General features: G+C 46.0%; 1 protein-coding gene across 5 annotated transcripts; it reads left to right on the forward strand.

Annotated features, from left to right (window-relative positions):
- The first annotated feature begins 1,286 nt into the window (after positions 1-1,286).
- Positions 1,287-25,990, forward strand: MTHFSD (methenyltetrahydrofolate synthetase domain containing). Of its 5 annotated transcripts, none has more exons than XM_019747135.3 (8): positions 1,287-1,398; positions 5,088-5,191; positions 6,398-6,511; positions 9,685-9,798; positions 12,601-12,691; positions 18,984-19,096; positions 19,370-19,495; positions 23,312-25,990. In XM_019747135.3, exons 1-8 carry the CDS (start codon positions 1,383-1,385, stop codon positions 23,810-23,812), a joined length of 1,179 nt encoding a protein of 392 aa, XP_019602694.3. In that variant the 5' UTR covers positions 1,287-1,382; the 3' UTR covers positions 23,813-25,990. The 5 variants fall into 5 exon arrangements, with proteins under 5 accessions (XP_019602694.3, XP_019602693.3, XP_074170582.2 ...); XM_019747134.3 differs by lacking the exon at positions 6,398-6,511 and adding an exon at positions 6,544-6,657 and having other exon boundaries at positions 1,288-1,398; XM_074314481.2 differs by having other exon boundaries at positions 1,381-1,398; positions 6,302-6,511.
- Positions 25,991-27,758: the final 1,768 nt, after the last annotated feature.

A 27,758-nucleotide genomic window follows, 5' to 3' on the forward strand; every position in this document is an offset into this window, starting at 1 on the left:
AATGTCTTAATGCACCAATGCTGTGGATACTACCTAGGCATGCAGAGTTGTGACTAGAAGCTACTACAGATTTGCAATTAAGCACACCAGAGTTACGTCATGCTCTGCCCTTTCTCAGCCCAGGCAAGTTTCAACATCTTGAGTCTCTGTTTCCTCCTTTCTAGAATGCCAGTCACATTTGCCATCTAGGGGTGTTGTGGGGATCATATTTAGATATGACCTCTAAGGCACTTAGCCTGGAGTCTGGCACATTAGTAGTGTTGTTTATTACTGTCATTAATTATGTTCTATCTAATGAAAGCAAATGGCATAAGATCAGTTCTGTGAGACCTTGAATAAGTCACTGGAACACCTGGAAACTCATTTTCCGTATATAGAAAGTAGGTATTAAAATGCTTTATTTATTTCCCAAGTTTGTTGTAAGGATTGTGTGAAGTATTGGATATATAATTTTGAAAAGTAGCTACCACTTCTTGAGTGCTTATGATGTGGTAGGCACGATGCTTACGGGTATGCAGTCACTCCCAGGGAGTGGTTACTAGTGGCTTGGTTACCCCCTCGTTTAGGGGGCAGGGGTTTTCTTCCTAATGCGTGAAGGCACGGCCAGTTACCCTCCTTGTTGTCGCTCCCGCTAGACTGGAGCAGGGGAAAGCCATGGACTTGGCTGTCTATTCAGCTCCATCTCTTCCAGCCACCCTTGGATTGACCCATCCTATGTATTGAATGAATGAGAGAACAAATGAATGATGTAGACGAGCAAACGTAGGCCTTCACGTTCTTTCGGTCTCCAGGCGATCCAGAGGCCATGGTAAAACCTAAGGCGTGTGGGCCCAAAGTGTGGCCTCCAGCCGCATAAGACTCAACCAGGAGCTGAGCTGGGCCCGACCCCAAACCCAGTGAATCACACTCCAGCAGCCTGACATTTTAAACAGATGCCCCAGCTGAGCCCGATTTGAATCAGAGGAGAGGAATTGCGTCTTGGAGGAGCAATCAAAGTCGGCTTCCCGGAGGAGGCGGCTTCTGGGGACCAGAGAAGAGGTAGGGCGTGTTGAAATTGGCAGTGGGACCCGAGAGGCCAGGGGCTTGTTCACCTCGGTAGCCCCAGAACTCGGCAAACGTCCGTCCAAGCAAACTTTCATTGCTGACGTGCTCCATGAACAAAGCACGGGCACTGAGCCGCGCGATCTCCCCCCACGCATCCAACTTCACCCGGCCCACGCAGTTGCACGCGCATGCGTGCCTGGCCGGGTCCCACCAGACTTTCACCGCCACGCCACTGTCCCCGATAGCGGCCAGGGCGCAGGCGCGGGGAGAGCGCGCGCGGGTGATGTCACTCGGCACCGCCCCCGATCCAGGTGGTGTCGCGTACTGACGGCGTCGCGATGGAGTCGAGGGCGGGTAAGGGACAGCTAGGAAGACCAGCGGGTGAGGGACGGCGGGAGAGACGGTGGGGGTGGGCGGGGGGACGCGGAGTGCTGTGGCGGGGCTCCGGGTCGAACCCGCCGCAGGCTCGGACCCAGATGCGGGACCCGGTCGTCGGTGGAATAAAGAAAATGGGAGAAAAGGAAGGAGGGCTACCGGCTGGGCAGGTGGTGGTGTCCGTGGGCCCCCCTACCAGTCGTCACAACTGTTTCCCTGAGATCTGCCCTCACTATCCTCCGCATTTTACAGTTCACAGCTGCTGGCAGGGGCAGGACTGGACACCAATGTAACCTACACGCTGGGGCGCTTAATCACTGTCCTCTTAAGTAATGCGTTCTGAGGTCTCCGATGTACCAGGCACTGGGGAGTCCTGCCCCGGCGTCCCTGGACTTTGGTGACTGATTACAGGATTGCCTGGCAAAGATAACACTAGAACTCATGGTGTGCCAGGGTCTGTCAAAACCAGGTTCCACAACCATGAATAAATCCATTCCTGCCCTCAATACACGTGCAGAATGTAAATTGCACAGTAAACAGATGCTGCTAATACAGCGGAATGACAAAAAAGACCTTTGGAGGTGCCTGTGGAGTGCCGGGACTGAGCGTCAGGCTAATGGTAGAAGAGGGACACCCCAGTTGACCTGACCCAGAATTACAGAATAGGGTTTAGGCATTTCACACATTAATATATGTTGTCTTTTATTATCCTAATCGTTTCCTATGTTTTCATAACTTTCTGAGGGCAAGGACCTGCCCTTTTATTCTCTCCCTCTCCCAATTAGCCCATTGCTTTCTAAATGGGAGTCACTCAAATGTTTGTGATGGACTCTCCAGGGCAAGGGCCCCAATTTCTACATTTTTTGTGTCCCACACAGTATCCTGCACAGTGTTGGTGATATGGTAAGACCTCTGGGTTGTTCGTGAAAGTTATAAGTGTAAATAGCCTTATCATAGTTATGTCAGCGTAATTGTTTCTGTTTGAAAAAGTTAAGCAAACAAATGGTGAGGGTGTTCTGAGTTCCTAAAGAAAGAACATCTGTCTGTGACTGAGCACTCAGAGGATGCTTTCTGAGGGAGGTGGCATCTCAGTTAGTCCCAGGTCCAGTGTCTCAGCTGGACCTGGGAGGGGGGCGGGGGAGGGAGAGAGAGAGAGAGAGAGAGAGAGAGAGAGAGAGAGAGAGAGAAATGGGCAGGTGTGTGGGGCCAGGGACCAACAGTGGTTGAGCCACTCTTTGAATTCTAAGTGAGGAACGATGGGAGATGAAGCTGCAGTAGACAGCAGGGCTTTGCAGCTCATTTCACACCCAGTGACAGAGGGATCCACAGGACACTGGAGCAGAATGGCAGGGAGACTCCCTGGAGGTGGTGCCAAAGCTGGACCTTGAAGAGTAAGGTTTTGTGGGAGGGACGGAATGCTGAGCAGACTTTTCCAGAAGAGACCAGAAGTGCAGAGCTCCCAGCAGGAAAAAACAAGCCTAGTGCTGGAAACATCTTGCCTGGCCCTTCTCAGGCTGACAGCAGTATTATCTTGGCCTGCATCTTAGAGATGTGTGTTCCCTAAGCACACCTGGTGTTGTTGTTTTTTGGTTTTTTTTTTTAAGTATTTTTGATTTCTGGGGTGGTTCAAAGCACAGCTAGGGTCCAAAGGCACCACCAGTGTTTGCAGTGGGCTCCAAGAGGCTCAGGTCTGGCTGTTAAAGCCTTGTATGCACACTCTGCCAAGAGGATTTAGGTCTGTCCTGAGGGCATCAGCAGTGGAAGCCTTTAGCTGTGGCCCTTACACCTTAGAGCTACACATTTAACAAATTGTTATAAGATGGGTGGGATTGTAAAAGCATTCGTCAGTAACAAACAAAAGGTTGGAAAGCACCTATTGCCCATCCGTAGGCGACTGCTTGAGTAAATTTTGACCTGTCTGTATAGTGGAATGCTATGCAACTACGTGGAAAGATGAGGGTATTTTTACATATCATATGGACTAATCTGCATTTATGAAGTAAAAACAACAGCAAAGTACAGAGCAGTGAGTGCAGCTATATGGATAGCGCACTTCCTTAGGCAAAGAAAATGAGGGTGAGACTGAAAGTGTCTCCAGTGTGAAGCCTGAGATACCTGGGAAAAATTCATAAGAAGACACAGGTGCACTGATTGCCTTTGGGGGCAGCAAACAGTGAGGAAAGAGGCTCTTCATTATATTAGATTGGTGCAAAAGTAATTGCAGTTTAAAAGGTTAAAAATAATTGCAAAAACTGCTGTTACTTTTGCACCAACTGAATAGCTCTCTTAGGATGTTTTAAAAATCCATTTACAAAAAATTAAGCTTTTAGAATGTAATTTATTCCCAATTCAAAGCCACACAATTTAGAATGAGACAGGCTTCCAGCCCTGTGCCAACACCCATCCAGGTGACTCCCAGATCTCTTGGCCCTTCTGTTACTTTTGAGCAGCCTCCACTCCTTTAAGGGAGACTGAGGACCTGAGAGGTTAAGCCTGTCTCTCCTTCCTGCCTGGGTGATGAGAGTTCCCCCAGCCACACACACTGTGTGTAGAACCTCACCTTCACAGCCTGGGTATGTATAGTGATGGGCACGCCATCTCAGTTCTCTGAGAGGAAGAGGTCAACTTTTCACACCAGTGTCAGAGGCGCATGTCCCTGACGCACAGTGTGTGTGTGTGTGTGTGTGTGTGTGTGTGTGTGTGTGTCCCTGCAGAGGCCTTTAGATGGCATAGGGCAGGTGACAGCACATCACTGGGAGTTACATCTGGGCACAGAATCTCCTTCCAGGTTGATGGTAGTGAGAGTGTACTTGTGCATGAGATTACCGCCTATGAAATTCCTTGCTTCGTAATTTACGATGCTGGCCTTATAATAAATTGTTACGAAAAGAAACCAACTAGTAGCTATCAAAGTGATTTGAAACAAACTTCTGTGCAAGGATATCCTTTTGGACCAACAGAAACAAAAGTTCGGTGACTATTTTAAAATGTATCTCTATGAATGTGCTGGTTTTATGTTTTTTTCCTACATCACTGGAAACTACTTTTGATATTTCTCCACTCCAAGAGGAGCACATCATTCATGCAAATTCTGCTTGGGCTGTCCCAATCAAGTAAAATGTACTTGTTGCCTAAAATTGCATCTCCAAAGTTGGATATAGAATAAAAGATTCCCACACTAGCAACGTGTGGTAGGTAGCAAAGGGGTGGTAGTTGGAAATCCAAAATAATAGCTGATTTATAAATCACTTAAGGTTAAGGAAGCTTACTAGATTTCCAGCAAAAATAAACTAATCATAGCCATGTCAAGACTACAGAGAATGTTAAATGACAGTGCCTTAACTGGGCAGAACTCACATCTCTAAGTGAGGACTCTAGGAAGGCTGGGTTACATGGTTTGGGTTGCCTTTTGTTCTGCTACAGGTTAGCAGAACTGGGTTAATTCAACACTTGGGTTATGTTGAACTATTGTAGGACTTGAGTGATTTGTCGTGAATGCGAAACTTATCCCTAACCCTGATTTTCTGATGTAGAGATCAGAAGCTGTAGACCCTGGTCCAGCCTGGGTGGAGGGTATAGCTGGAGCAATCATGCAGTAGGACCCAGAATGCACACACTGTGGAATTTCTTTCTGCTGTATTAATCAATCACACCCTTTCTTGCGATAGGTGTTTCCAAACAGGACATTCGTGAGCAGATTTGGGACTACATGGAATCACAAAATTTAGCTGACTTTCCCCGACCTGTTCATCACAGGATTCCCAACTTCAAGGTACTGAAGCATTCTTGGAGCAGTGAACAGGAAAACAGGATATTCCTAAATGAATGACATTAGTAATACAGTTACTGTCCTGCGTCATCATGGTGGATTCAAATTCAGTGAACAGTGAGTGGTGGTGTGAAGTCCAAACCACCAGGCCGAGATGTTTTTGTGTTTCGAGACATCTCTCATCATGTTACCTAACCTTGACTCTCAGGGCCTTTTGCTTTTCTGTGCAGCGTGGGTTGGTTGGTTGTATCTTGCCATGAGGTGGTGCTCAGTCTACTGTTTACCATCTGATGCAGAGTGAAATGTTTATCCTGGCTGGAAACACTTTATTGTTGTCCCTTTTCACAAAATTGGCTCCCTAAGGGCAGTGAGGGCGCTGTACTCTGAGAAAGAAACCCTACAGCTAGCACCTTTGGAAAGAGGAAGGCCTCACCGGTTTCCCAAATGTTCAGAATAGAAAACAAAGATACCTGTTTATAATAGTATTCGTAGAAAAAAGTCTGCTTGACAGAGGCAACACACGACTCATAATCTTCGGAATGCATGTTTTCAAAGAGAAAGAGAAAGCGCTTTTTCAAAATCGTTGCTCTGTCAGGCCTGAAGGATGTGGCCTGTTTACTTGGCATCACCCCCACACCCCCACCTCATTTGGCTGGGCTTTCTCTTTCCAACCTGGCTTCTAAGAAGCAAGCTCCAGCCCTTCTCTCGTCCTTAGCTGAGCTGGTTCCGAGGCCATCCTGTCCCTTTGAAAAACTTCTTTTGGATGGTTTTTGTTGCTACGTGGGTTTGTTTTAGTGCTTGTTACTCCAGCAAGAGAAGTGTACATGAAGTTCAGGGAAAAGGTGAAAGATGAACAGAATCAGTAATGATCTTTAAAAAGCGAATTAACTAGGAGAGGGATGGGAGCTGGGTTAGTGCTCTAACCTTGATTTACATGCTCTGTCTTGATTTAGGTGGTAGTTCATTATCTGAAAATTCATCAAGCTGTACTCATGATTTGTATACTTTTTGGGGTGTATATTTTATTTCAGTAATAAAGTGGGGCTAGGCTAGCTTTCTACCCTGACTGCTTTCTCAGATGTTTCATTGGGTGACTCTTAAATCTTGTCTCAGAATTAGCGCTTCCGCCTGTCTGCGTGGGATGCTGGAGCAAACTGCTCTCAGGCTGCAATTGTCCTCTGAGTAACACGCAATTGCATTTAAAAACAGGGAGCTTCTCGTGCTGCTGAGCATTTCCCACGCCTTCAGGCATTCAAAATGGCCAGAACCATTAAAGTCAACCCTGACGCTCCCCAGAAAAATGCTCGCTTCCTCATCCTCGACGTAAGTGCAACTCTGTCTGTTTGCCTAACCAGGGCTCTTATCTGGCTTGCCAAAACATCAAAGACCTAGAAGTTTTTTCCAGAATGCAGGAAGTTAAAGTGGACCCCGATAAACCACTTGAAGGCGTTCGGCTGTTGGCACTACAGGTAAATCCCATTTCCCTGAGCTGGAGTCCTGGCTACTGACAGGAAGGCAGTCTCCAGGTGGCTGGTACCGTGTTTCCCCCAAAATAAGACCTAGCCAGATAATCAACTCTAATGAGTCTTTTGGAGCAAAAATTAATATAAGACCCGATCTTATTTAACTATAATATAAGACGAGGTATAATATAATATAATATAATATAATATAATATAATATAATATAATAATATAATACCGGGTCTTATATTAATTTTTGCTCCAAAAGACGCATTAGAGCTGATTGTCCGGCTAGGTCTTATTTTCAGTAAACGCATGCAATCCTGTATTTAGAAGGATGATACTTCTGACTCCTGCCCACGCAGAACGTGCCCTGGAGTTGTCTTTTCCAGGAACAGCTCAGAAGTCTTTCAGTTGTTTAGCAGTCAGTCAGAAGTCCTGAATGTTTCTAAATTTAAAGATAAAGGACATTCAAAATGATGACATGGAAGCATTCTCAATTCTGATGTCCTTCGTCAGAAGAGAAAGATTACAATATGTTTATTTTCTCCTGCCATATTTGTAATATTACAATTCTTTGAAACTTGATAACCCGCGAATAAGAAATCTGATACATTGAGTTCCCAAAATATATACATTAGAACAGTGTTTCTTAAATATAGAGGGCCCTTTTGAAGAAAAAAAATGTCCCCAAGTTTGCTTTAATTTATTATAATTCAATAAGTACAAACATAACATTTGGCATAAATTTGAATGCTTGTAGCTCTTAGGCAACCATAAAACCAAAGTAAGCATATAAATTAAATACAAGGAAAAGTATTAAAGCAATAACATTCAAATAACAGCACTAATTTCACGTAATGAGTGATGTTCTTTTGCTGAAACAGATCACTGCTGATAATGTGAACAGGTGCTAAATGTCGCAGTGCAGGCTCTTTGGAGTTCTGCCTCATGCAACCGCGCTTAGTGTGGTGACCCTGTTCTCCCACAACTCCTGAGAAGCCTGGGTTACGCAGGGCGCCGTTCATCCTGTGTGGTGGAGTGAATACCAGAAAGTAATTTTACAGGGAACCAGGAGGGGTACAGGGATTCCACTCTGGTTCTTCCAGCTGTCTTGTGCAGGAGATCATTCTCTCTTCTGTGTGCAGTGCAACCCCAACAGGGGCGTCTGGTTTAGGCTCCTCCACAAGCATTCTTTTTTGCCAGCCTTATTTTCCCAGTCAATAGATCACTTTGATGAACTAGAGGCAATAATAGCAGCAGCAGTGAAGCACACACAGTGGGCAGTTATTCCACAGTGTGACCAGAGGCAGCTCTCTACATGTGTGAGGTTCAGGGTATTCTTACCTGTCAGCTCCTCAAGAGCACAGCATCAAAGGCCATGAACGTGTCAGAGATTTTAGACCTCAGCCAAGGCATCCTGTGAGACGAGTACAGTCAGGTGGCAGGAGAGATTGACGGAGTCCTCACTTTCATTTATTCAGGGGACATAAACAGCCCAACTGTATTCCAGGCTCTAGGCCAGTCACAGACGTAGTGGTGAAAAAGATGCAGTGACGCCTGTGGTCCCTGTGCTGTAGGTCTAGAGGCTCATCAGTGGTTTCTAGAAATGTTAGTAGGTTAAGAATCATCTAGGAAGCAGGTAAAGCTGCAGGTTCCCTAGCCCTACCTGAGTGCAAGCAGGGATGGTGATATCCACTGCCACAGACCACACCTGGGGACACAGTGGCCTGTGCTTGGGGATGCACAGCTTCCCAGGCTCAACCCCAGGCCTTGAATCGGTTTCTGGAGTCTGTTTTTAAAGAACAGCTGATGATGCCTGAGAACCACTGGCCTAGGCGGCATTGACCAATGCTGGCTAATGGTAGTAACCTCTGGGGAGCTTTGAAGACAATCAGTAGCCGATGTCAGGTTCTGAAACAGAAGATCTGACTACATCTGGACCTTGGTAAGTCTTAAAGCTCCCCAGAGAATGCTAACGTACAACTAGGGTTGAGATCCACAGAGCTGGGCGGGAGCAGCTTCTGGAAAACGGAGTAACCAGCATAGTCTGCAGTAAGCCAGAGTCATCTGGAGACTGCAAATGAAATGAACCCCAAACTCTTGAACACTCCAAAGGAAAATAGTATGTGGTCATTACTTGTGTTGAAATACTCTTCCCTTGTGGTTGAAAAACCTTTATTTAATTAAGCCAAACTGTGATTTTATAGACCTTTTGTTGGTCTCACGCTGTCATCTTCTGCACAAAAACTAAAATATACTACTTTTTACACAAAGGATTTTACACATTTTATGATTGCCTCACGGCCTGCCCCTGCATGAGCTACGGAGATGCTTTGAGCAGTGGTTCTCCTGTTTGACCCAGTGGGCTTGTTAAAGCAGATTGCTGGGCCTGCCCCCAGAGCTTCTGATCGTTTCTAACAAGTGCCCAGAGCCCCCAGTTTGAGAAGCCCTGTGTCCTCTGCACGGGGAGAAGCCGTGTGGCACTCCCAATCTGAGAACTACATAGAGGAAAGGGGTGTTGACACAGGTCAGCATAAAATATTGATTATATCAAGTGCTGATCTCTTAGACGGTGACTTATTGAACAGCAAACTAGATGTAAATATTTGATGGAATTACGTCTTTAATGTGGCTATGCTATACCAGTTTCAAATTATAGCAGTAACTGTGTAGTATTTAACGCCGAGAACAGGGGGCACGGGAAAGTTACGTTTGGAAGTTTTATGAGAACAGACCGTTGGATTTGTGTTGTCATTTTTTTGCCTGTAACAATTTTCAGTGGCAAGTAAAGTAGAATTAGTGAGTTTAACAAATGTCCTGCCTCTTCATCCATGGCTGGGTTAAGATAGTGGCTCTAAGAAAAATTGATCTCCAGGCATTATTTACTTGTTTGCAAACAAGTAATTTCCTTGGCACACACCAAAAAAAAAAATGCAGATAATAGTAACTTGCTTCTGTCCCTGAAATGTTAAAAACATACGCAAGAAAGTTCCTGTTTCATTTTGTAATTTGTTGTCTTTCTTTTAAAAGAGCAAAAAAACGTTGTTGGTTCCAACACCACGACTGAGAACAGGCTTGTTTAATAGGATCACACCACCCCCTGGGGCAACTAAAGACATCCTGAGAAAATGTGCCACCTCTCAGGTAAGTGCGAGGAACAAGTCACCCACTAAGGAAAGAAACTGCTCAGCCGCAGCTTCTGAAGTTAGAATTGCATAAAATACACCACAAAGTTTAAAATGTATTTTTAACAAAGTCAAATGAACAGAGATGTTAAAGTATTCAGCAATCCTGTCATTAAGGGAGCCAAGTAGAAAAACTATGAATACATGGATTCCATTTCTGTAACTTGGTTTCTATTTTGCACCAAGCTGGCAAATTACAAATTCTGGTAACAAAGGAAAAAAAAAGAAAGAAAGAAAGGAAAAACAAATTATCTGGTACTCTGGCACCCTCTAGTGTTAACCTGTTTCGTTGTTTCGTGCTCTATAGCGTTTTCTCAAATGCCACCAGAGCAATAGGGTACACAGCATGGAATTTCCAAAATATGTTCAATTAGGAATTGCCTCATCAGTTCTAAATTAATGATTGCTGGTGTGTGTGTGTGTGTGTGTGTGTGTGTGTGTGTGTGTGTGTATGTGTGTGTGTGTGTGTGTGTGTGTGTGTGATATAGTAAAACCAAAGTGTGCAAATATTACATCAGGGTGCACTATAATGGACTTTGTCTTGTAGTTTACAGATCAAGAAATAGAATTTGGTGACTTTTCAGACTCCTAGAGTAGACTGGTCATTTGACTCCTAATCTGCTGGAATAAAAAATAGGGCATTGAGATACTCCTTTTTTTAAGGGATTTTCCACTTAAGTCTGATGTATAAGAATTGAATGCTTTATTGTTATTTATTGATAACCTGTTTTATTCCAAAAATAGAATTGAATGTGGCTTACAAAAAATACTTATAAAGTAAAATGTTACAATATGTGTAGAACAAAAGAGCAAAGAGAAAATAAAAATAGAAAAACAGGAGACAGCATTGGTTCCGGTCACTGCTCAAAACTGCAAACGCTGTGATCCTCTGCAGTTGGCAGGCGTTGATCCCACGTTTCTTGGAGCCGACAGGGAATGTGACCAGTTAGAAGCCATAGGTTCATGCAGTAACAGCAGTCCTTTTCCTGGGATTGAGGCCCAGGTCAGATGTAGCTGTGCTGCTGGTATAGTGGTCTGTGCCACCTGTAACAGTATCCCCCTTCCCCCTGAAAGGTGACCACCACTCTGCTTATTGCCAGGAGTTCCCCGTGAAACGCCAGCACTGGCTGGTCCCACACGTGCATTCCTGAAAGTATGGCCGGGCCCACGGTAAAGCTAGACCGGTTCTCATGACAACTTTAATAAGGATTCAACGGCAAAGTTTGGGCTTTTTTATGACATGAGATACTGGATCACCATCAGAGAGCCAGAGTCATGAACCTCAAAAAGATTTTCATTTACTTTATGGCATAGGAAAAATGGGAAAGTGGAGAGAGACTCTTAAGGCCACATCAACTGCAAATGCAAATTTTAGTGCAATTTTTAGTTTGGTTGCCAAAGCTTATGGCAGAAATACTGCCACGGTGCATATATACCGTGGAGCCTCTGATACAGCCTTAACTTCCTGGCAGATAAGTCTCTGAATTTGTCCCTCACTGCCACCATCACGCCCCAGCCACCTGTGTCTGTCATCATTTGTCTTTGTATTATATTTACTCTGACTTAGGAGTATTCTGGTAACCACCCCTGTGTGCAGACAGAAAGGTGCCTTAATCGCATGATAAGTCCTTTTACCCATCAGTGACTTTCTGTTGATTTGAACATGACTTTGGAGCATCAGGAGACTCCTGCTTGCTCACGCTGTGTCTGGCCACACTTAGCAGGTGAGGCTGACTGCGTGAGGAAAGAGGAAGTGTGACACACACAGTTACAACACATGAGACTCCACCCAGCTGTCTGCTCACCAAGGCTGCCAGGCACTGAGCCCCTTAAAACAGAGTTGGGGACAAGGGCCGTGGACATGAGATGCCTACCTCCGTGGTCACCGAGAGATTAAGAAAAGATAGGCTTTCCCACAGTGGGGCACCATGGGCTGGTGACTGGTTTGACTGTTAGGAGGCCCCAGACTAATCACATGGACGGATCCCATAAGTGACTTGTCATATATTTGTGGACAGGGGTCAATACCACACCCAGTGATCCACTTCTGCTGGGTACCGCTCCATACAGTGTCCCAGTCTGGTTCCTTAGATTTACCTGTAGCCCTTATTGTCAGAATCATGACATATCGGCCTTCCTGTTTGTTAAATACGGGCCTCCATTAGTTAGCAGACACGGGTGTACTTTTGGTGCGTTTTGGCTGAATAGGTAATATTTCAGAAGTGAATGTGCTATACATGAAGATAGTGGCCTCCAGACTTTCATACTGAATAAATATGTCACACCATGTCTTATGTGCCAAATGCTTTACCTCCGTGATCTCGTTTCATTCCAACACCAGTCTGATGAGGCCAGGGGTGGTGTCCCTATCTTAAAGATGAAGAAATTGAAAGTTTACATAGCTTCCTACTGCTGAGGTCACAGGGCAGAGAGGCATCTGGACCCAGTTCTGTGGGATTCCTTTGAGCCTATGTTGTAATCTCCATGCTCTTCTGTGTCATGGAAAAAATGATGTGCTAAATATTATGAAATTGATATCCTATCCATCTGTGCTGTCAGTTCCTCCTGGCGTCTTTCCTGGGGAAGAAATGGTGGGAAATTATCCTAAAATACCATTTCTGCAACGCCTTGTGTTTGCCATGGGGCTCTGCATGCATTGGCTTCTCGCAGGACGTTGATTCAGACCCTGACTGCTCATCGCCTATGTATTAGGAGGTGGGGCAGCCTGGAGAAGCTTTCAGGTCTGCATGTCTGTCCGCAGGGCGTGAGGAACTACAGCACTCCCGTGGGCTTGGACGCCAGGGTCCTCGTGGACTTGGTTGTGGTGGGATCTGTTGCCGTTTCTGAAAAAGGTAAGATTACAAACAGGAATTCTCGGATGTGACCACTTACCATGCAGTTTGCTGTTCCACCAGCTCTCTGCTTGTCTTGCAGAAGGTGACGGTAAGTGATTTCAGCTTTCTGGGCACAGGCGTGGCCTCGGAAACCGCTGCATCTATTGTTCGTTTCCAAGAGTTAACCCCGCCCCTCTCACTCCTGGCCCCACTCGACACCTTTACAGTACATTTTCACTCTTCTCAATGGGAAAAATAAAGTGAGATAATCTCTCTTCACTTGGTGAAAGATTGTCCCTCTGTTCTTAAGTTGACTGGAACTGGAGCTGAATTTATTTGCAGTGTGTCAGTAAATAGTTGGTTTTGGACAGCCTCCAGTATGTGGGAAACATTAGGTTCTAAGCCTTGTTTTTGTCATGAAGCGGCAGTCTCCCGGACAACACGGGGTGCCCTGAGCCTGCCTGCAAGGCCTGGGGCTTCGCCATACAGGCAGGTAAGTAGCACAGGGTCTGCACTCTGCCAAGCCACCCTGTGGTTTCCAGGGTACCTCATCCCCCTCTGCATTGCTCTGCCCCAAGCCCAGCTTTTTTTCTTTTTTAAAATATTTTTAAAAGATTTTTATTAAAATATAGTTAACATACAATATTATATTAATTTCAGGCATACACCATAGTTATTCAACATTTATATATCTAAAGAAGTGATCACCATGTTAAGTCCAGCAACCATCTGACACTGTACACACTGTATCACAATATTATTGACTATATTCCCTATGCTGTACATTACATCCCCGTGACTGATTTGTTTTATACCTGGAAATTTGAACCTCTTACTCCCTTTCACCTTTTTCCCCCTCTTTTGTAATTTTTTCAATTACATTTGATATTCGATGTTGTTTTATGTTAATTTCAGATGTAGAGCATAGTGGTTAGACATTTACATAATTTAAGAAATGATCTTCCCCTGACTAGTCTAGTACCCGCCCAGCATTATACATAGATATTATCATATCATTGACTATATTCCCTGTGCTTTACTTTATATCTCCATGACTATATTGTAACTACCAATTTGTACTTCTTAATCCCCTCACCTTTTGCACTCTGCCCCCAACCCCCTCCCATCTATCACCCCAACAAACCTTGTACCCATCTGACACCATACGTAGTTACTGCAATGTTATTGACTATATTCCTTATGCTATACCCTACATCCCTAAAACTACTGTGTAACAACCAATTTGTACTTAATCCTTTCCCCTTTTTTACTTATCTTCCACTCCCCGCCTATCTGGCAACCATCAAAATTTCTCTGTATCTGTGAGTTTCTTTTTGTTTGTTTATTTTGTTCTTTAGAGTCCACACAAAAGTGAAATCACATTGCATCTGTCTTTCTCTGTCTCACACTCCACTCAGCACAATTCCCTCCAGGTCTATCCAAGCTGCCACAGATGGCAAGAACCCATTCCCTTCCATTGCCGAGCAATATTCCATTGTATACTTATATATGTACCACCTACTCTTTATTCATTCTTCCATCAACAGACACCCAGGCTGCCTCCACATCTTGGCGATTGTAAACAATGCTGCAAGGAACATATGGATGCACACAGCCCCTCGAAGTAGCGTTTTGGGTTTCTTCAGATAAATATCCAGAAGTGGGATTACTAGCTCCTTCTTTATCTCTTGTTATACCCTTTGTTTTAAAGTCTATTTTGTCAGGTATAAGTATTGTTCCCCAGCTTTTGGGGGGTTTTCTGGTTTTTTTGTTTGTTTCCATTTTCATGAAATATTTTTTTCCATCCCTTTACTATCCATCTGTGTCTTTCAATCTGAAGTGTGTTTCTTTTAGGCAACATATATTAGGGTTTTGTTTTCCATTCAGCCCTCCTATGTCTTTTGATTGAAGCTTTTAATCTTACATTGAAAGTAATTGTTGATAGATATTTAGCTATTTCCATTTAATTTTCTTGTTTTTTTCCTTTTCATCATAAAGAAGTCGCTTTAACATTCCTTGTAGTACTGGTGGGCTCTGGTGCCTGTTGAGACTGTTCTTTGTGTGTGCTGCTTGTGGGGTTAATTGGGCAGTGCTCTGCTGTGGTCTGAAGCCAGCCTCCAAGTATGTTGGTTCTGGGGCCTCTTGGGAAGGGCTCTGGTGCAGGCCCAGGTCATCTACTGCCTGTGACCAGCCAGGGACTACCTGGTAGGAGCTGCAAAGTGATCCATGGTTGTTCATTGCCTGTGCTAAACCTGGAGGCGTGTGGGAGAGGTCACATTGTGAACCAAGGACAGCTGCCACCAGTAATGGGCCTGGGTTAACTCTATAAAAATCCAGGACACCCTGAGGCCTGCTGCCACCTACTGGTTCCCTTAAGGTTCAGCAGCTGATAAAGCCTTGTTCGGTATGCAAGTTAGGTGAGGCAGGGTCTCAGGGAGTCACTAGAGTGGGAAGAGTTGTGGTTACCAGGTTAATGTAAATTCTGGTTTGGTGTCAGTGCTGGGCCTGGAGCTACTCAGAAGTCTCAGAACACACCAAGGCAAGTCACCGCGGGCCTGGAGCCTTTGGACCCTGATAGTTTCCTAGAAAGAGTGCAATGTGGGCGGGGCTCACTGCTCCAACAAGAAAGTGCCTTCCTCACTGGGGAAGTTGGGTGGGGTCTCAGTGAGTCAGCAGAACAAAGCTGCGGAGCTCACCAGGCCAATCAGATTCAGATTTGGCCTGTGGGAGGCTGGTGGGTCTATGCGTGGTTTCTTTACAAGGACATCTGGTTTCCCGCAGCCTCTATCCCACCTGGATGGTTGAAATACCCATGGTTTTTCACAGCCAAATGTTGTGGGGGCTCTTCCGGGCACCAGTACTCCAGGCTGGGGAGACCAATATGAGGCTGGTGTTTCTTGCTTCTCTGGGGGGAACCTCCCTGGCCAGGATACCCTCCTGGTTCTCACCTGCCACAGGGAGGTTTGGGGCCAAACCATCTTGCATCTCTGCCCCTCTTACCAGTTTCAACGTGGCTTCTTTATATCGTTAGCTATAAAACTTATGTTCAGCCAGACTTCAGATGGTTCTCCAGTTTGATTGTTCTACAATTTAGTTGTAATTCTAATATGTTCATGGAACGAAGCAGGCGCAGTGTTTATCTACTCCACCATCTTGGATCTCCTCTGCCCCAGACCTAGTTTGATGCTCTTTGCAAACAACCTGCTTATTCTTCAGTGGGTTCAGTGGTTCCAGGTGGGATCACCCCATTGCAGACTTGTGCTTGTACAGTGTGATTTGGGGCCCCCACTAGGAAAGCGTTCTCTCTCCTCTCATCCTTCCAAGAGAAAAAAAGGAGAGACTGTCCTGACACACTCATCCCCAGAGCTCTCTTTGGAAAGTAATTGGCCAAAGCCAAGTTCTTCCTTCAGGAGAGATTCCCAGTAAAGTGTTAGTAAGAGATGCTCTAAATCTTTTGTTCCAAACCTTGAGTGTTGTGGGTTTGTTTTTTGTTTTTAATGCTGGTCTTTAATATTTTCACCTTAAAGTTCTCTCTCTTCCCAGCTCTCCCTGTGAGCTAGTATGTGAGATGTTGTAGTTCTCTATTCTTTGCTTTCTTTGTGCCCAATTACAGATGCTGTACCTGTGTCATCAGGGATGGGCACACATCAGCCCACATTTCCTGTGTGCCTACCATGGACCAGCAGCCAGGCCAGCATGGTGGTCTCCGCCTTGAGCCCACAGTGAATGGGAGGAGCAGACTCAATAGCTGAACTACAATACGATGTGCTTGGTCTTAGAAATGGAAGTTAGGACAGACATCGGTGGGGGTCAGAGGAGGGACCTTGAGCAGGGCATCATCTCAGAAGTGACCTCAGGGTTAGCTCTTGCATGCCAGGTGTTTTTGAGGCAGGTGGAGCAGGAGAGGGAGCAGGAGTGGCATGTTCATATAGTAGGACCCTTTGGGGCTTGGGGCCAGCTTTCCCAAGGCCTTGAGGCCGGGTGACAGGATTTGGGCTATACTCTTCTGTCCGTGGGAAATTAGCAAAGATTTCTCCTTTCAAAAGATCGTCAGGAGTTTTCCTTTTTAGCTCAGGATGCATGAAGAAGAAGATGCATGTAAATGTCACCATCCAGATAGCCCCCCCTGATTAAAACAACAGAATCACCGTGCGTACATTTGGAAACTTTGAATGGTACAGAAAGCATCATGTGTGCACTTTCCTTCTTCCTTTCCCCAAATTCCCACTGTCAGCAGTTCCTTGTGTTGGTGTATGAGTACCAGCACCGCGTGAGATAGAGGTATCCTGTGTCCTTTGTGTGTGGGGTGTGTGTTCATCCTGTGTGTGTTTTCACGGGAGGGACAGCATTTACAGTACCCTGTGCCATGGATGATGTGTCTCCAAGGTCTTTGCCCCTCAGCGCCGATGGGTCCGCCTCCTCCTATTGAATAGCCCTCACTGAGAGACATTTAAGTTATCTCCGGGGTTTGGTTTTGGTTTTTCCCTTACAGGTAACACTAGAATGAGGTGTCGTCTTGTCATATGGTCTAGGTGTGCCTTTGGGGACTATCCATGGGATCTTTCCTAGGAGAGGAATTGCTGAACCAAAGGGCGGATTCTAAACCCTGATGGATATCGCTAGATGACCCACCACAAGGTTGCCCATCTCATATCCCCAGCAGCGTATGTCTGGCCTCTCTCCCCACTCGCTTGTTAATAATTATCCAACTTTCATTTTTTTACCTGTCTGATAGTGAACAGTGGTATTTCATTAGCCTTTGGATTTGCATTTAGTTATGAGTGAAGTTGAACATTTCTCATACGTTTGCTGTTTATCTGCCTGTCTCTTTCTGTGGACTGTTCATATCCTTTGCTGTTTTTCTGTTGAATTGTCTTTCACTTATCTCTTTGCGTGCACAGTTGAAGGCTTTTAATTGTAAAAAAAAAAATAAATAACATGATTAGATCTGAATTTTAGAAATATGCATGAGCAATGATGCTTCAACTCTTGGTGGTAAAGCTAACGTGAAATTGAAGTCAAAGTTTCTGCACTGTCATGGGCTTCCTACCGAGAGGAATGTCCAGACTCATTTGGGGAGCCAGAAGGCATTTTAATGTTTACTGTCTTGCTGCATTCTTTTCTCCTGCTTAGTTTCAGATAATAATCCCCTGTTGTTGTGCCATCATTTATGAATTTGCAAAAATTGTACTAGTACTGCTTAAATCATCCTTCGTTTGAGAACTGTAGGGGTGAATTGGGTAGCTGTTCAGGGCTTTTTACAAGACAAGGCTATGCCGTCTCAAATCATGTATCCCTGATTTTAGAGTTTTTATTTTCCCTTTAAGTGAAATAGATGAAAAAGATTTTGCCTTTAGTTGAAAGTTGTTCTTAGTCTTTTCAAGAACTCCTCTTGTGTTGCTTTTTTTTTTTTTTTTTAATTGGGGAAGGGGAACAGGACTTTATTGGGGAACAGTGTGTACTTCCAGGACTTTTTTCCAAGTCAAGTTGTTGTTCTTTCAATCTTAGTTGTGGAGGGTGCCATTCAGCTTCAAGTTGTTGTCCTTTCAGTTTTAGTTATAGAGGGCGCAGCTCAGCTCCAGGTCCAGTTGCCATTGTTAGTTGCAGGGGGCGCAGCCCACCATCCCTTGTGGGAGTCGAACCGGCAATCTTGTGGTTGAGAGGACGTGCTCCAACTGAGCCATCCGGGAGGCAGCTCAGCTCAAGGTGCCGTGTTCAATCTTAGTTGCAGGGGGCGCAGCCCACCATCCCTTGTGGGAGTCGAACCGGCAATCTTGTGGTTGAGAGGACGTGCTCCAACTGAGCCATCCGGGAGGCAGCTCAGCTCAAGGTGCCGTGTTCAATCTTAGTTGCAGGGGGTGCTGCCCACCATCCCTTGCGGGACTTGAGGAATTAAACCGGCAACCTTATGGTTGAGAGCCCACTGGCCCATATGGGAATCGAACCGGCAGCCTTCGGAGTTAGGAGCACGGAGCTCTAACTGCCTGAGCCACCGGGCCGGCCCCTTGTGTTGCTTTTAAGTATAGTTCTGCTAACATAAAGCTCACGTAAGTGCACGCTCAGTTTCCTTTTGTAGTTATGTTTAAAAAGTTTCGACGTTCACTTCATTGTGTGTTAACCACTGTACATGTTCAGTGTTGTTACTTATTCCTCTTTGACTCCATTTCTGGTGGGGTCACGAGGGAAGTTTCTATGGACGGACCAGAGATGTTGGACAAGTTTGTCCTTTCATTGTGACATAATGAAAAATTTACTCGTGAATGACTCCCCAGACCCTACAGAGATACCGATTCTCTGCATTGTCTCTTAGGCTGGAGAATCGGGAAGGGAGAAGGTTATGCTGACCTTGAATATGCCATGATGGTGTCGATGGGAGCAGTCAGCCAGGCGACGCCAGTGGTGACCATCGTCCACGACTGCCAGGTGCTCCTTGTGGCCCAGCTGAACCACACTCCTCGAAGAGAGTTAGGGGAGGGAGGGAGGGAGGGAGCGAGGTGGGGAGAGAGGGAGAGGGGCAGGCAGACTAGTCTCTGCTGTCAGTCCATGCCATGCCGTGAGTGGTGGTATCGAGGAATGTGGTAGCTAGGCCTCATCCACAGTCGGTTTCGTGAGCTCCGTGCTCACACCAAGCAGTGCAGTGGACACGACTAGAGCCGTAGTCCCCGTCAGCTCCTTTACCTACTTCTGTTTGACCAGGTCGTCCACATACCTGAAGCGCTCCTTGAGGATCACGACCTCACAGTGGACTATATTCTCACTCCTACGAGAGTCATCACCACGGGCTGTGAGCGCCCAAAGCCAAGAGGAATCACGTGGTCCAAGGTGGGTCACCACGTGGCCCTGAGGGCAGCCACAGGGTTCCATGGTCAGCTCTGGGCCGTGGCTCAGAGGCATCTCCTCTTTTACTGTGTGCTCTGGCATGGCAGCGGTACCCAGGCCTGGTGTGGCTGTACGTTAGCGTTACCCTGAGCTTTTGAACAATTCAGCTCCTGAATCGCTATCTCCAGGCGTGGGCCTGCGAATCTACTTTGCAAACCTGTGGGATTCTGATAAGCAGCCAGGTTCAAGGTCTCCTCTATAGGATAGCCAGCCAACAAGCAAATCCACTTGGAGGGCTAATGCCTTGAATCTATTTGCCAGTGGGTTGATAACATTATGCTTAAGAGATACTGCGGTTGGAAGGCCAATGGATGCTTCAAGGCATGAATGACATCTGGGGAAGACAACACATTTCCTGGTTTTGCACTCTTCCCCTGAGTGTGCTTACTCTGTAGAGTTGTTTCACCTTGGGCATTTGGAGGGACCTCAAAGCATTTGCATCAATGAATAAGCATTAGTCTCATGTAAGAGAACTAATTTTTGGTGGAAGTTGTATTTCATATCAGAAATACTCCTGGTGTTTCTGTTTATCTTTGCCAGCAGCTGCTTAAAGATCACCCATCCCAGTCTCCTTATCTCTGGTCAAGTAAAGTGAGAGCCAGAAAGAAAACAACTTATTCAAAATTGTAAAACCAATGTGTGGCCGAGGTAACATTAGAACCCGAATCTCTTCGTTTGGGTTTGGCAACAGTGCCTTGAGAGCCAGATTTCTGATTTGTGTTGGACTTAGCGTGTATTTCTAGGAGACAGGTTTTTAATTTAATCACTTAAAAAGAATACATATTTATAAGTGACTGACATTTGTATGCTCCATTGAAGCGTGATTGTGGCATATAAAAGAAAATTAAATTTCCTTTATACTGTTTTTTTAGTTACAGAGGGGTGGAAATATTTTTTTTTTCGTATGTTTGATTAACAAGCAAAATCTTTTAGTTCACATGGCAAGTTAACAAAATGTAACAAATGTTCCTAATTGTCAGCCAGGAAAAACAGAAGCACTGCTGTGGACCTATCCCGAGTATGACATCCAGCCCATCCATTTGGCTCACAGAGCCCTTTCTGTCAGCTGTGGGACAGCAGTCAACCCGAGCCGTTCTTCAGAGTCCAGGGATGGCAAACAGCTGGCAAAAGCCACCTCATAGTCGGGAGATTTTTTCCATCTAGAACTTGCGAGGGAGTATGGACGATTGCACTGCTGTTAGTCTGTCATCCCGTACCCAGTAAACATATTGCTCTGGAAACAAGCAGTTCTGCAGAAAAGCCACGCGTTTGTGCATTTCCATTTCTAAAGATCCCTTTCCATGTGCCAGTGCAGCAGTGCTGTAGACGTTCACTTAGTTTATAATGTGCGGTTAAAACATTTTCATTATTCTTCAGCTGATTACAGTTGAGACGTGCGCCAGCCCTGTGATGTGTGCAGAAGGACGTATTTTTGCTTCATATGACATGTGTTAAAGTAGATTTCTTCTGCCTGAGTGTGGAGCCTTGCCCCGTGGGTCAGGTTTCCTGAGAACACTTAATGTCTTCATGAAGGAGCTCTGTGGTTCCATTGGGCAAAAAACACATGGGAGTTACAGCACTTCAGGGGTGGTCACCTGGCCGAGACAGCTCCGGAGTGGGCACCAGCGGAAGTGCGGTATTTACTAGGCAGTGAGGCCCGCTGGTTCCCGCAGCTGCTGCTTGGAGGGGAGTAACATTAGTCCTTCCACGTCAGTATAGTCAAACTTTGTCTCTGATCGTCATTGCAGTTTTCAATGTGGTCATCCTTCCTCAATACCAGATTTAGTAATTTAAGAAATCTCTCAGAATCAAATTATGACCATTTTAAATCGGTGTTTAAATATTCCGAAAGCACACAAGAACCTGAACTCTTAAGAAGAAGGCAGAGTGGGGGCATGGGAAGGAGTCGGGTTGGCTGGACTTAGGTCATCTGTGGGACTTTTTTGGGGACCCAGAGCCCATAGGGTACTGGTCCCTGTGAGTTTAGTCACCTTCGGATGAATCAATTCAAAAGAATTGCAGAGGAACAGGTAGGTGAAAAATTCCTCTTGATTAGAAGAGTAGCCGCATCTTGTGGATATCTCCATGGTGTAGACAGGATTCTTTTGTTCTTTGCGTCTGAACAATGAGCAACATTAGAAGGAGCCAGTCTTTCTTTGCGCAGTCTTTCTATGGCAGCTGAGAATCTGCGCCATTCTGAGGACCAGAGTGGACGAGTGCCACCTGCAGAAGCAGCCATGCCAGGGAGCAAGGGTGGCATCCGGTTGAAGAGGGCTCTGACCCACAGAAAGGCTTTGCTGCGGTGGAGAGTATTGTGTCCTTAGCACTGGGAGAGAGATCCAAGTATTAAGTTAATGACGATTAAGAGCCTTTAGGTTTGTGAGCAGGCACTTGACTGTTCTTAGGTGTTTGTATTTCTTTAAATCTTACTCTAATTCATTGATTTTTAACCTGGGGCCTGTGTGCTTCTTGTGGTTTGGATGTCCATGAACAGACACTGGGAAATTGTACACAGAAGTGTTGGGGAGTCCTAGGGAGGAACGCCCGGCTTCTCTAGAAAGGTCCCTGACACCCTGCCGAGGATAAGAACCATGTTCTAAGTTACATGAGATTCTGAATATAACGAGAACAGGGATGCTAGTCAAACTATTTATTTTTGTAGAAAAATCGTACCTGCCTTGTGTGCTGACCTGTCTTCATGTCCCCATGTCTGTGGCAAGCCCTGTGTCCGGACCACTGTTTGCCTGTTTGTAACGGTGATTGTTCATAAGCTTCATGCCCAAAAGAAAGACAGAGAGCATGGTTACAGAATGAGGACTGTCAAAAAGAGCTAAAGAGTGTTATTCTGTTCCTTTTCTGCCTCCTGATTCTTCTGACAATATGAAACGAGTTCTGCCCCAGGCTCAGCTGTCCACGCTCAGCCTGACCTGTGGCACAGGCCTTCCCAGTGCCACTGCCCCAGCAGGACGGCGCCAGCAGTCCACATTGCAGGCTGGATCCAGCCAATTCCAGCCTTTTCTGGAGGGCTCCACAGTTGAGAGCCTCCTTTGTTGCAGGTTTCAGGAAATATTTGTTGCTTGGTTAGGCCAAAAAGCCAAAGATGTCCTTTGGATAGAAGTCCTAGTCGTTGAGACTTAACATTTTGTGTAGTATTTATTATTTGAGACTCATTGCTAGAACTGTTTTCAAAGGTGGTGTTCTTGCCTTGTGTCTGCGTTTTCGGTGACACCTTGAAAGGGTTGGTTTCTGAGACATGGTCCTTCACTGGAGAGGAGGAAGAGGAGATCCATGTGGCTTATTAAAGACCTCATCCCCCACAAAGGCATAGGCTGGGGGGAGGGGCCAGGTATGGAGGCAGAAACCCCCCATTATCCTGGGAAGCCAGCAGGGGAGTTGCCATTTGTGATCCTGTAACCCTCATCATAGTGACCTTAGCTGCTACTCTGTGTAGGAGGCCTTCGGTTTTCTGCTTCCTGGGACTCTAGGAAAGTAGAGAAAGCTGTCTGTTCTTGCCAGCTGCCATGGCATGTTGGCAAGGGGGTTCAAAGCTACTGAGTAAGACAGTCAGGGACCCACATTACAGAGGGCCAGGTGGGACCATTCACATCTAATCCATTGGTGCACATGGCACACAGAGACTGCTGCCGAGAGCGTGTGTGGCCGAGGCCTCTGTGTGACTTTGATTTCTCCTCCCTCATGACCAAGTTGTAGTCCCTTTTGGACACTCGGAGAATAGCTGGAACTGCTTTATTTTTTCAGATCAGCTATGAGATGATGGGGAAAATCCCAATACTCAGAAGTCTTCGCTCCCGAGAGCAGCAGGCTGGGAAAGATGTCACCCTTCAGGATGAGCACCGGCACCTTCTGGAAACCCGCAGCCAGCAGACAGCTCCCCCAGGTGCTGTCAGAAGACCCTGGGACCCAGCCCCGCGGGAGTCAGGTTCCGTGCAAGGGGAGGATGTGCCTTCTGACACTGTTTATGTTGGGAACCTCCCCTGGGATACCCGAGTGAGTGAGCTAAAGAGAGCCCTCAGAGAACTCGGCGCAGCCCCACCACGGCTTACCTGGCAGGGACCACGGCACAGGGCCTTCCTCCATTACCCGGACTCGGCCTCAGCCCAGCAAGCCGTCTCCTGCTTGCAGGGCTTGCGCCTGGGTGCCAACACCTTGAAGGTGGCACTGGCCAGGCAGCAGAGAGCCAATGACCCAGGGGGCAGCCGTGCTGGAGAGCTGCATCCTGACCCTTACCCAACCATCTGATCTGTGACGAGTCCCACTCCGGTCTCCATGGAACTTCAGATGCCTGCATAGTAGGACGCCACAAAGCTGCTGCTGCATGAGCTGCTTTGACAAAGTTCAGTTCTTTTTAGGAAGTCACCGCCTTCGGTTACTGCCTGGGGATGTCCTGATGAGTAGGAGCTATTAGCCAGTAGCACATTTCCCATGTTTAGGAGGCTGGAATGTATTCAGTCCGTGGTCCTTTAGCCTGCTGGATGTTATATCTGTGCTGGTTTCTCTGTAGAGATAGCAGTTGAGAAGGTTTAGGGGACTAAGTGAGCGATAAATAAGTAGGAGTAAGTGGGGACAGTGATTTAGGAGAATCTGAGTCTGGATTTGAGGGAAGTAGGAAATTGAGAGACGGTGGACAGAGGATCCTGCCAGAAGAGGCCCTGGCAGGGACCACAGGCAGAAGCACAGTAGGACTAAGCAGAAAATGCTCTTGTGCCCCAGGACCCTTGACCTGGCACTAAGAGGGGAAAACTGTATGCAAATCGCAGAACTCAAGTAGTTCAACCTCCTGGGTACAAACTGCTTATCTCAACTCAGTCCTGGTGTCAGAGATGGAGAGCTGACCCGACATGAACCTTTGGTTCAGTGGTCTCACCTCTGTCCTCTCCTTACCTTTCTAACCTTATTCCTCCCTCTGGGTGAACACCCCTTCGCTCTCTACTCTTTGCCAGCTGCCCCTGAACACAGCAGGAAGCGCTGTCTCGTAGGAGATACTGGCTTTGGAAAGTGAGTCATCCAGGCCTGCATCACAGACAAAGTCCTGCAAACACACACTCACATTTGCCCTGTGCCTTATGTTTTCCAGGTTTTTTTCCTCCAGTTCCTTGTTCCTAAAAAACAAGCTGGATTTTGGCTGAACTATGCTTTCCGAACAGAAGCGCTTTTGCAATTGATCCTGGGCAAAAAGTCAAAATAAGCATTTAAGTGGAGATTTTATTTTTTCAAATGTACATGCATTGGAAATTTTGTTTTTTCACCAGGGGTTCTTACTGGGTGTATTTTAAGCACGCTATTATGCCTCAAGAGGGCAGGCCTTGCACAGACTTTCAAAAAATATTCTCAGGGCACTCAGTTTTTCTTTCAAAAAGCTTTTTCTCATTGGTTTTACAATGAAAATACTGTGGAGACTTCGGAAAGAAAATCTCTCCTAGACCTTAAACAAATAGATATATTTCCAGCAAAATGGGCTAATTTGGGAACAACAAAGAATTGCAATTCAGGACATGTGGTCTAATGGTGAACCATGTGCAAGTCCTCAGAAACAAAGGAGAGGAATGCTCTTTTATGGACTTGGGAGGGGCTGTTGTAAACAGAGACCATTGGAGGAAACTGAGTTCAAAGTGTAGTGACTTTTCATTGGCCAAGTTATGATGGTCGCTCATTGGCTGAGCTGTTACTGGGCAGGGAGGAACCTTTTCTTCTGCTGAGGCAGTAAAGTACCCTGTTTCCCCCAAAATAAGACCTAGCCGGACAATCAGCTCTAATGCGTCTTTTGGAGCAAAAATTAATATAAGACCCGGTCTTATATTATATAAGACCAAATGTTATAGTAAAATAAGACCGGGTCTTATATTAATTTTTGCTCCAAAAACAAAAATTAACCAAAATCAACATTAGAGCTGATTGTCCGTCTAGGTCTTATTTTCAGGGAAACACCGTAGAATCACGCCCTGTGGAAGATGAAGGGTATGAGTGACTTGTGCATGAGAGTTCTCTCTTCTAACCTCCCAACTCCACTTTAAATGAAGTTTCTGTATTCATTTTCACATTTAGATTTGCTCATCAAATGCAGACCCCTTTTCCAAGTTGTCATGAATAAAATGGAGTGGAGAAATATCTCAAAACAGACCAGGATTTTGCCTTGGGACCTTGGGGCTACTTCTTTCTTGGCCTGAACAACCTACCCTCCTCTGCACATTCGTTCATTTTGCCACTGTGCATGCGGCAGGGATGTCAGAGGCTGACTGACCACCCAATCCATAGTAGCGACCTGATCTTCTTAACTCCTCACTCTTTTTTTTTTTTGTTTGGTTGGTTTTCTTTTTTTCCAAAATACCTCCTGTATGTGGCATGTTCTTGTTTAGTTTTTGTTGACTCTTTAATTGTTGGTTTGCCCCCGTTAAAACAGAACGCCAGGAGAATAGGAAAGGAATCTGTGCCTATCTCTTTCACTCCCCGCTGTGCCCCAGCTGTGAGAACAACTCCTGGCAAATACGTAGCAACCCAGGAAAAACGTAATATGTGAATGCATCCATCAGTGCCAAGAGAGGGGGCCACTGGATCTAGATCACACCACCCGCAGCCCTGTCAAGCTGTGCCTGACACCAACCTGCCTTAGACTGTTGAGTTATACAAATCAACAATGATCCCTATGGTTAAGCCAGGTCACTTGGGTCTTCTGTCACTGGCGGCCAGAATAATCCAGATATATTGATACACAGGTAATCTGAATGAGTTTATCATTTTTATATCTCTGGAAAATAGATTAGTATAAAAAAACTAAAGACCACATGCCTGAGATATCGGTACCCCAAATGTAACAGCTGCCCCTACCTTCCAGTCTTCCATCCTGCCTAGGGCAGGCCTTGGATATGCTTTCTCAGGGCTGCCAGGAAGAGCACTCAGATTATAAGGCAAGTGCTCAGTGACCCAGCTTTTTGTTCCCAAGACTCTTGAGTACTTGTCAAGAATAATAATCATGTAATTCACATAATGATAAGGGGAAATAATGGAAAATGACCCCTTGACAAGGTGCTGAGAAGATATGGACGCCTTTTAAGTGGAGCTGTTGTGATTTGTGAGTCCCATCCTGTATTTTCCTAAATGGTGGTGTGCTTTGCCAGTGGATTTGGCTCATGCCAAATCTGCAGCTACACAGTTTCCAGAAACTCACATAGTAATCGCTGTTCCTTATCTCTGAACTTCCATTTGCTTCTCTACAAATGGGCACAGTATTAATACACCCTCCCCCAAGATGGGTGAGGTTGGATGAAATAACGCATCAGAAGTGTGTGATCCGCATGTAGCAAGAGCTCACGATCGTGTGTTCCCTGTGGAGGGCCCAGCCGCCCCGAGACCCCCCTGATGGCCTCTCAGATGGGAAGAGCAGCTCCGACGGGGGCAGAACTCAGGACTGACCCAGAGGTCCTGTCATGCCCTTGCATTGAGAGCAAGGGTCCCAGGCAGCAGCAGCAGGAGGCCCCAGCCCTCAGGGGTATCAGCAGTGGGGGTGATGGCCCTGGAGCCATTTCCCAGGTGACAACATTGTCATGGATCCCAAGACCTCGTGGAAGTGGACAGGGTGACCATGGCACAGAGCTTGCTGGAGAGCACGTTTATGAGTGTAAGAAGCAGCCATCTCTGCTCCAGAGGGGAATCCCTGACCATGGGCTTCACCTGAGACAGAAGAAGGCACACATCATCTATGTTTCCCTGTCTGGTGAGCCGTGGCCGGGCTCCTCCCAGTCCCCAGGTGACTCGATCATGGAACTGGAAACGGTCCCTCCCGTGGAGATCTGGGAGGAAATCTGTGACCGCCCACACGTCAAAAAGCGGCACCTAACGAGAACCCACTTAGCCAATTTCTAGGAAATACACAGTCTGAATACAGTTGAATAAATAGAAAACAGATCAACATGAGGCCTTTCAAAAACTCAAAGTAAAAGGATCTGACACCTGAGATGTGAAGGAAGAGCATTCAGGACAAAGATTTACTCCACGAAACAGAAGTACATTTCAGGCAACGTCTGCTCTGTACTCCTGAAACATTTGAGAAAACAGGTGCCATTTTTCTCTGAAAATTTTGCGTCCATTTTTTACCTTTGCTGCGCTGATCTCGAAGAACACAGAAAATCCTGAGCTCTAAAATTAAAAGCCCTGTGGGGTAGGTCAGTATACCCAAAAGAGCGCTTGCTGA

Source organism: Rhinolophus sinicus, chromosome 8, assembly GCF_057876585.1.
Source record: "Rhinolophus sinicus isolate RSI-liver-muscle chromosome 8, RSI-T2T, whole genome shotgun sequence".
Lineage (NCBI taxonomy): Eukaryota > Metazoa > Chordata > Mammalia > Chiroptera > Rhinolophidae > Rhinolophus > Rhinolophus sinicus.